Source organism: Talpa europaea (assembly GCF_964194135.1).
Source record: "Talpa europaea genome assembly, chromosome: 2".
Classification (NCBI taxonomy): Eukaryota; Metazoa; Chordata; class Mammalia; order Eulipotyphla; family Talpidae; genus Talpa; species Talpa europaea.
Window position 1 is genome coordinate 136,887,583 of NC_140068.1, and position 10,229 is coordinate 136,897,811.

The window sequence follows — 10,229 nt, forward strand, 5'->3', positions numbered from 1 at the left end:
CGGGCGCCCCGGCGTAGGAGACTCGGCTGCGCGGGCGCTCGAGGCTGACGGCGCCGGACCCTCCCCCAAGGCTGCCCCGCACCCCCGCAGCTCCATCTCGGGCCCCGGAGGACCCCGGAGAACTGCCCCCCGCTCCCTGGAACGCACAGCAGATGCGCACGCTTCTTCCCTCCGGCAGGAAGCCCCACGCCCCGCGCGCGCCAGCCAGTGGCCCGGCACCCCCGCACGCGGCCGCCGCGACGCCGGCCGTCCTGGAACTGGAGGCAGCAGCCACCCCGCCGCTCCCTCTCCGCCCCTCTTAGTTCACCCAATAAGCACAGCCCCTCCGAGGAGAATCCCCGCGGAAGACGCCGCTCCTCCGGCAAAGTGACTGTTTCTCGCCAGCAGACAGAGCTCCCCGGAGAGCAGGGCGCGGAGCCCCGGCCCCGCGACCGCCACCCGCGACTGCCCGGGCCGGCGCGGAGGAGAAGGGTAGGGCGGCGGGCCGGGCCGGGGCGCGCGGGCATGAAGCTGGAGGTCTTGGGCCCCCGCGCGGCCCACGGGGAGCAGCCCGCGAGCGACCCGGAGGGCCCGGGCGGCGACGCGCCGTCTCCGCTGTCGGCCGCCGGCGAGGACTCGCTGGGCTCGGACGGGGACTGCGCGGCCAACAGCCCGGCGGCGGCGGGCGGGGGCGCGGGGGAGCCGGCCGGCGGCGGGGGCGCGCGGGGCGCGGGCGGCGGCCCGGGCGCCCGGGACGGGGGCCCGGCGGCGGCGGCGGGGCCCGGGGACGCGGAGGCCGGCGCGCCGGGGCCCGGCCCCGGGGGCGCGGGCGGCGGCGAGGGCGCGCGCAGCAAGCCGTACACGCGGCGGCCCAAGCCCCCGTACTCGTACATCGCGCTCATCGCCATGGCCATCCGGGACTCGGCGGGCGGGCGCCTGACGCTGGCCGAGATCAACGAGTACCTCATGGGCAAGTTCCCCTTCTTCCGCGGCAGCTACACCGGCTGGCGCAACTCCGTGCGCCACAACCTCTCGCTCAACGACTGCTTCGTCAAGGTGCTGCGCGACCCCTCGCGGCCCTGGGGCAAGGACAACTACTGGATGCTCAACCCCAACAGCGAGTACACCTTCGCCGACGGGGTCTTCCGGCGCCGCCGCAAGCGCCTCAGCCACCGCGCGGCCGCCCCCGGCGCGGCGCTGCCCCCCGACGAGGCCGCCGCCCGCACCGCCGGGGCCGCCGGGCCGCCGCCGCCCGCGCCCGCCGGCGCCCCGGCCTCGCCCCGCGCGCGCTCGCCCGCCCGGCCCGAGGCCAGCGCCAGCCCGGCGGGCAAGTTCTCCAGCTCCTTCGCCATCGACAGCATCCTCAGCAAGCCCTTCCGCCGCCGCCGCGACGGGGACGCGGCCCCGGGGGCGCGCCTGCCGTGGGGCGCCCCGCCGCTGTACCCCGCTCTCCTCCCGGGCGCGCCCGGCGCGGCTCTGCTGCCGCTCTGCGCCTACGGGCCCGGCGAGCCGGCGCCGCCGCCCGCGCCGCCCCTCCTGCTCGCGCCCCTCGCGGCGGCCGCCCCGCTCAAGGCGTTCCGGGGCCCGGCGGCCGGCGGCGGCGCGCACCTGTACTGCCCCCTGCGGCTGCCCGGCGCCCCGCACGCCGCCCCGGCCCGCGGCCCCGGCCCGCACCTGCCGCTCTCGGTGGAGACGCTGCTGGCCTGAGCGCGCGGGGGGCGCGCGGGGCGCAGGCCGGGGGGGGCTTTGCACTTTCTATCCCGGGGACCGGACACCTGGAAAGAAAAATCCCCACCAGACGTGCCTTACAGCGCAAACATTTTTGACAGACGTCTAAGCTTAGTCCCGTTCCCCGCCCCCCCTTTTGTCGTGTACCTCTCCAGAAGGACCAAAGCAATTCTTCATCACCGTTTATTGTTTCTTGCCTAAGCCCGCCCCTCCCTCCCAAAGACTTTTCTTCTACGGCCTCCCTACCCCTTTTTCCTACTATTTTTGTCGCACCTTCATTGATTTGTCCCCTCAAAAAAGCACATCAGGGAACCGTTCCATCCCATAAGTGACATGACTACTGTCTGGGGCCGTGGGTCCCTGCTGCGTGTACGCAAGTGGCATTTGCAGGTATGACTGAGTGTGAGAGGTGTCAGAGAAGTTTCAGTCCTTTCTCTGCTTTTGACCAATGCTTCACTGTGCCAAAAGATAAAAAAAAAAAAATACTGTTGGGTTTTGTAATTAAATTATTTATATATTTTTGAAACCTGAATTGAAAATGTTGCAGGCAACGAGAGGGCTACAGTTTTACGCGTGGTTGGGTGACCTCAACTGCGGTCTCCTCGGCCAAGCAGTCTCTTTCAAGGAAGTTAACATGGGTATGGGGTGCCAGGACCACCGCCACGTGAGAGCCAGCGTGATTTTTATTTTTAATATTATTTTATTTGTGTCTGTGTACATATTCATGTATAAATTTTATGGAACCCAGGCATAGTGCTTATTTTTTAATAAAACTCACAACTGACTTTAGTGCTTTGTGCTGATGATGGGTGGAAGATGGAGAGTTTTTAGTTCCCCTCCCCCAAATTGGGTTCAGGTTTGAGTCCCAAGAAACATTCCTTGACCGTCAAAATATTTCCCAAATCACTCAAATAAAAGTAGAGCTGTAAATTTCCTTTATCTGACAAATTGCTGTCCCAAACTCCAGCATAGGACTTATAGCAATAAGATTGCTTAAACTGGGGCCTCCCTGGTGGCCTAGGGGTTAAGACTCAGCTCTTTCACCTCAAAGGCCTGAGTTTGATTACCCCCCCCCCAAGGGAGCTACCCACTTGGCACACGTCTCACCCACTGCTCCCCTCAGCAGTGTATTTCACTAAATCTGCCTGTTCTGCTCCCCACTCTGTCTCTGGTGAATCATCTCACACACAGCCTACATACACCTCTGGCCTACACCCCAGTTCTTCTATGCAAAAAAAAAAAAAAAAGATTGCTTAAACTTCAAGCCAAGACCTCTGTTAAGAGTTCACCCACTTGTTTCTAAGATAAACGGTTAGGGGTATGTATGTCCCTCTCCCCCTTATGTGCAAGCTTCCACTCCAGCAGACATTTTCAAGTAAATGGGCAAAAAGAGCTGGACACAACACTGGCATAAGACCGCCTTAACACACCCTTCAGGGGCATGTGGGAGTCCCTTTGGGTGTGACCCAATCCTTGTATTTTTTTTTTCCACTCTCCCCCTTTGTGTTAGGAGATTGTGGAGAGGTGGGGCTGCAGTGGTCTTTCAGTTGTGATCTGAAGATGAAAGGCCACCTAGGATGTATGGAGACAATGCCCTGCGTTAATGGAAGGCTTTGATCAGAGGAAGTACCAGCAAGCCTGGTGAGCACTTGGGTTTCAGTAAACTCCAAGGCAGCGCCAGAACAATATACAGTCACAACAATGAAAAATTCAGTCACCAGAGTTAGGACCCATCGCTGTCACTGCCTTGTCGGGTCAGTCTCATCCCAGTCACGAGCATGGTTTGCCATGTGCACATTGCCAGGTGGGGAAAGAGGCAGGCAAGTCTTTCAAGCAGCTGCCTGGGGGCAGCAACGGGAAGAGGAAAGGCTATATCTAGGTAACAAGTCCCAACCGATTGTGGTTCTGTCTGCTTGGTGGTCGTGAAGAGTGCTGATAACAGGGTTGAATTATGACAAAAGGTAGCCATTGGATTGGAGGTCTGCACCCACAGGCCAAAAATTAGACTTGAAAATAAAACTGAAGCAGACATGGGTGGGGAGCACTAGGAGGGAGAGAGGAGGCCGTCACGGTCAGGGGATTGAAATTGCACCTGTAGGAGCAGTTCTTTCCTTTTCTCCAGAAAATGCACAGTAAGATGAAGGGAAGAGGGGAGTGGGCAGCTTCCAGTGCTTGGCACCTGATTCCTACAGACAGTTTCTCTCCTGCTATGAGCCTCCCCTCCAGTGGGGAGGTGCTGCCTATTTTCAATTGGTTTTGTAATGCTATTTTCATTTCTACGTCACAGTTCTATGGCAGATCTCTGCTGATTGATTCATGTGAAGGATACAGAAACAGCATCCTAAAGAGGAAAGGGGAAGGGTGATGTTTTTAAAAGCAGAGCTAGCTGTTCTCCCACCCCAATCTTTCTTGATGGGGTCCCCTTTCTGGCTTCTGATTCCCTGCCCTGTCTCCCTAGGGACAGTGAGGTTCTCTAGAGAAGGGTCAGTGGTGATTGGAACTTTGCACCCCTGTTCAAGGTTCCATGACCAGTTCTCCTACTTCTCCCAGAAGGGGGTGGTGGAGGGTGCAGTGGAGAAATCTAAGGGCTCTGTCACCACCGGCCCTCTCCTTCATGCCCCTCAGCCCCAGGAGTTTCAGCCTGTCCCTGCCAGGTGGACCAGAGGAGGCCTGCAGGAAGGGTCTGCACCAGCTCACTAAATGAAAGTGCACAACAGAATTGGGTGTGGGAGGCATCACAAGTTTGAGGGCACCACAGGGCGTGGCCTGCCAGAACTTGCACCTTCAGTTCCCAGTACCCAGACCTCCGGCCACAGCGTAGGTACTACAGCCCCGACCCTGCCAAGATTGTCTTTTCTGGCCCGGCCCAGATCTGTGCATTCCTTCTGCAACTGGGAGCTAACTCGGACTCTGGGCTTGTCTGGTCTGGTTGGTCAAGGACAAAGTCTGGACTCCCCAACTTTTCCCACTCCACCACTGCCCATCCCCTCTCCAGCTAGCCCCACAGCCCATCTCACTCACCAAACCTCCTCTCCCTGTGACAGGGCCTGTTCCCTCCCTAGCCAGCAGCCAGTCCTTCCCCCAGCCTCTCCCAGGCCAGGGGCCTCGGCCCCACCTGAGCAAACACCAGGTTACCAAATGACACTGGGCCTCTGAGTTGGGCTCAGGACTGGGGGTGGGAGGGGAGCCTGTTTAGATTGGGAAACACCTTTTGATACCTGTCAGGCCTGCCTGGAGCCAGGGATGCTGGCTAAGGGCTCTGTGGGGTCTTTTTTTATAGTCCCCTTTCCTGAACTGCTCCCCCAGTGTGCTCTTTACACTCCCTCCTAGAAGAACCCTCCACCCTCAGTGGACAGATGGACAAATGGGGGGCAGAAAAATCCACAAGCCCCCACTCATTCCACCTCCCCCCACAGGTTCTGCTCAGTATAAAACTTCCTTTCTGCTGGAGAGGACCATTCTCACAGATGCCAGAAGCCTGGGGCTGGGAGGGGATTAGCCCAGTCACTGCCCTGCCCCTGTGGTGAGCCAGGGCAGTGAATTCCTTCAACCCAGGTGAGAGGCCCAAGCCCAGTCCCAGAGTGTACGGATAAAGGCAACCAAACTAAAACTCCCTGGAGCGCCGAGCGAGATTCTTGATTCCACAAAGAAAGGAGGCAGGGAGGCTGAAGGACGAGAAATCAGACAGTCTCACCCAGCAGATGAGGTGGTCTCTCTAGCACCCCAGCAGGCCCCGAGCACCCTCAAGGAGAATGACCTGGGTCCCACTGACTGTACCAGCGCACAACTGCACAAATTTGATGTTTTTCAACCTCAGGGAAGCTGTGCTCACACACAAAACACAAAGTGAAATTCACTGACTCTCCTGGATGGGTTCTCACTTTATAGAGGAGAAGGCGGGGCCCCCACAGTGGCTTAAGGGGATCCCATGGAAACTCAGAGAACACCAGGCTCCAACCGCCATTCAGAATTCTTCCCACCGCTACACAGTCACACAGACAATTCAGATCAAAACTGACTTTGGCCTCAACTTAGGGGAACTGCTCAGATAATTCTCTCATCTCACTTTTTTTTTTAACATCAGGCAGATTTTCCAAACTGGTAAGTGATTTCTTGCATGATTAAGCTGTAAGGTTCTTGTGTGCACAGCAGCCTTATTCACAACAGCCAGGTCACGGGACAAACCTAAGTGCACATCGGACAGGCCATGGGAAAAGAGATTGTGGAGCAGATACTTAGGGGAGTCCTGCTCTGCTAGTAAGAAGATGAAAGAGTGTGCTTTGGGACAAAATGGATGGATCTTCGGCCTCCCTGGTGGCACAGGTGGTTGAGCGCAGCGTTATGAAGATGTCCGCAGTCTCTGTAGCACAAGTTCAATCCCCGGCCAGCCAAGGAGCTCCCCACATGGCGCAGCAGACCTCTCCTGTCTCGCCCGCTGCTCCAGTCAGCAGTGTATTTCAGTCCGTCTACCTGTTCTGCTCCCTGCTCTGTCTCACCCTCCCGCATATCTGGCCTGTACCCCGGTTCTTGTGTGCATAAATAAATAAATCTTTTTAAAAATGGATGGATCTTAAGGTGATGACACTAAGTGAGAAAGTAAGACAGTTACCAGAGAGTAATATATCTGCTAATATATTTATATGTAGAGTATAATCTAAAAAAAACTGGCAAAAATAACTCGCAGACTCTGGAAAATATACTCATTGCCCAAGGGACAGGATGGGGAGGGAGGAAGGGCTGGGAAGGGAAGGGGCCAGGGCATGGGGTTTTAGGGGAGGGTGAGTATGCATGTGTACCTGGGGGGGGTGAAGCTGTACACACACCCCAAAATTACAGAGTTGTGTGCATAAGAACAACTTAGTAAAATTTGAGAAAATATAAGAAAAGTACATAAGATACAATTGCCCATAATTGTCCATTATTGTCTGTCTATCCCTCTCCTGGGAGACTGGGGTGAGGGAGTGTCTTTGAGTCAGTCCTTAGTTTCAGAGTGATGGTCCCTCTCCTCACCATGGTGGAATTTGACACTTTCTGTGGTGCCACAAATGCACACCCCTGGCAGCTGAGGTGGGCCAGCATGACCCTGGGCTACAAAGCAGGAGCTGCGGCCTGAGGACTGGGCCCCAGCAGCAGCCAAGCTCCCCAGAGACACACAGACGGGTGGGCCCTCCCTACCCACACCTCTCCCACTGTCCCAAACCAGACACCAAACAACCAGAAAGCAGCCTCTTGCCCACCATGGAAAGAAATTCAAACTTCATCCAACAATTGGTTTTTTATGTTTAGTTTTTAAAAAATGCCAACTCGGTGCATAAAGTACGTGATTGACAACTGTCTCAGGCGCGAAGGGACTTTGCTAGCAGCAAACATACAGAGAGACTTCTCCTCTGTTCGACTGTTTTTTAATTCTTTAGCTCATAAGAGCTTCTCTTCCCCTCGGTTCTGGCAGTGGGGCTGACCCAGAAGAGGCCCGCAGTAAATACCTCCTGCTTTCAAACACCAGCACGTCTCCCTCTTAAGTAACAGACTTTATAGTTCTCTAATGAAACCATTAAGCTTTGTTATGCTTTAACAACATAATTTGTTAATTCTTAATGTTGTCAACAAATGGCCCTAATGAGAATCCTCTAAGAAGATCACGATCAAACGCACGAAAATGAAACTCTCCCCGGATTCCGGGTCCTCTTTCAAATTGGCAGAGATTTCCACGTCGTGATAAGCGGCTTGTTGAGCAACAGTTTCTGCGCTGTATCTGTTCGGCATTATTAAGATGGATGGGTGATTAGAAGCAAATGTTGTTCCTGTCATTTGCCAACGAACACGCAGGCAGGAAGAGGGAACTGGATTAACCTTCATTTTTGGTGAATGGCGGGCAAACAAACACGAACATGATACCTTGGACCCTTCTGGCCTCACTTCCCAGGAAAAGTTTTCACTTAGATGAGTAGCCACGGCTGAGACTTTTTATCACATCTTTTGCTGCCCCAAGGAACAAAGGTGTTGAGCATCTTTGTAGTGTTCAATGCCTGACTACCAAGAAATAGGTTGAAGAATTTCCCAACCTCTGCCCAGCGATGCTTCAGAGAATAGATGTCTGGGGATATTCAACATCACAAAAGGGGCCCTTCAAGAAGAGCTCAGACTGCAGTCCTTGAAGACCCAGGTCTGATGGCTGGTGGTGTCTCGTGCAGCTGGGTGACCTCAGCAAAGGAGGTCGTGCATCTAAGCCTCAGTAGGGCCAGGGGATTAGGCTAGAACATTCTCAGAGTTCACAGCCATGAAAATGCTCCCAGCAGATCAAAGGTGTCATGCACAAGGGTATTTTTTTCTTTCCCCTAAATGCAATCAACATGGGATCCAATGTGTATTTCCAGGACAAGTCTTATTATAGCAACATTCAAGATCATCAAAATGATGGGTGCTGGGCCTCCCTGGTGGCACAAGGGGTTAAGCACTGCACTATGAAGCTGTCCGCAGCCTCTACAGCACGAGTTCGATCCCCAGCCAGCCAGGGAGGAACCCACATGGCACAGCAGGCCTCTCCTGACTTGCCCGCTGCTCCCCTCAGCAGTGTACCTCAGTCAATCTGCCTGTTCTGCTCCCCGCTCTGTCTCTGGTGAATCCTCTCATCCCTCTGCACCTCTGGCCTGTGCCCCCCCCCCCAGCTCTTGTATGCATAAATAAATAAATCTTTTTAAAAAATGATGGGTGCTGTGGACAAGCACAGTTTGTCATTCTAATGGCTCATAGTATGTATTTCCAATAATATTTCTCCCCCCACCCCATATGTGTTCTCAACAACTTATATTTTGCACAAAATCGTTTGCAGAATTAGGTGGAAAACACTGGCATGCTTATTCCACAAGCAGGAAACCGAGGCTGAGAGAGGTTGGCCTGGTTTCAAATGGTTTCATCATCAGTCAAGCATCCAGAGCTGCTTGCGTGGCTCCAGTGATGCCTCCCAGGCCAGTCCTCAGAGCCTGGGATGACAGGATCCCATCAGCCCTTGTCTGTTTATTTAAGAGCAAAGTCCAAAGACGCCACAGGCAATTCTCAGGGTTGAAGAGTGCGTGCAACCTAAAGACACAGCAAGCACCAGGAGACCCAAGGCTTGAATCAGCAGCCTGCCTGTGGTGTAAACACAAATATAACATGGAATTTCTAGTGCCAGCTACTGAGATCAGTGTGCGAGCCTGCAGAACTGGACAGTAGAAAGCCCCGAAAAGACCAACACATTAGTAAAAAATGTTCTAATTTCATAAAATAAAGTCCAGACACATTTGCAGGCCCAGGACAAGCATGAGTGAAGAGGGTTACAGGACCCCTCAGCCAGACCCACCTCACTGGGGAGAGCCAGCATTTCCCCGGGGAGTCAACACCAGCATCTGCTCCTTCCTCTGGTCCCGGCACCCTGACACCCCTGCGCTGCAACCTTCCACAGGCTGCCCCCCAAGATGGCTTTCATGCTCTTGCCTCATTTCCTTGGTCAACTCTTCTCCTCTTGCTGGCTCCCTTTGGACACCCACAGTTCCCTGGCAGGAAGATGTGGGGGACCGGAAACTAAGGGGAGTGTGAGGTGGGTGGTCAGGCAGTCAGTGCTGGGGAGCACTTTCCTACTTTGGGGGGACAAACAGTGAGAAAAGGGGACTGAACACCCAGATGGCCACTGCGTAAGTGAAAGGCTTAAGACACCAAGCTCAGTGACACCCCCCACCCCAAGAAAAAAAAAAAATCCAGGCGTGAAAGGAGCCACTTCCATGAGGCTACAGCCATGCGATTCCTTGGGAATGACACTAAGAAAATCAAGCACAGTCTGCCGCTCAAACTAGGGATGTTTCCCATAGCAGCTTAACAGAATGGAAATGAAGCTTTATTTATGGAATTCTGGCTAAATGGAAGTAGTTAGGGTAAACTTCCCAGTGTCCCTCAAATTCTTCCCAGCTCTCAGATGCTTCTTCCCAGCCTGGGCCAGGCAACCAGTGCAGCCTTGGCCCCTTCAACGGGAAACTTTCCCACATCCAGAGCACCATTTTCTTCATCTGCCTAAGAAAGGAAGAAGAGGCCAAGAGTCCATGTGGAAGAGAAGCAGAATCACTAGGATGAAGCCTGGTTAGTCCTCCAAGCAGCCGACCCCAAGCCCTGGGTCAAAGACCAGCACCTGTGCCAGGAAAGATGCCCCCAAAGAGGGACCCCAGGTGAAATATCAGGATTACTGACACTACCCCAACCCAGCAAATGCACTCACACTCAACACCAAACATCCGGAAGTGGCCCCCAAATGTAAGCGATCACCCCACTCCCTGACCCTTACCTGCACCCCAATTCCGTAATCACAGGTGTCAAAATGTTGGGGAGAATGTTGAGCAAACCGGACACTTCCGACCCCTCCCAGCAGTTACACAAGGCAGCCATTTGCAACAAGATAATTATTAGTTCTCCTATTTATTGGCTGAGCCCTTTTGAGTAATAGCCTCAGGGGACATTTATAAATGCAATAAAAGACCTCGTGATTGGGAAGCGCA

At 54.7% G+C, this 10,229-nt stretch overlaps 1 protein-coding gene across 1 annotated transcript; it reads left to right on the forward strand.

The window, feature by feature from the left end:
* Positions 1-504: 504 nt before the first annotated feature.
* FOXQ1 (forkhead box Q1) lies at positions 505-1,686 on the forward strand (the record flags this gene model as incomplete). Its single annotated transcript, XM_084229119.1, has 1 exon — positions 505-1,686. One exon carries the CDS (start codon positions 505-507, stop codon positions 1,684-1,686), a length of 1,182 nt encoding a protein of 393 aa, XP_084085245.1.
* Between the last annotated feature and the right edge of the window lie 8,543 nt (positions 1,687-10,229).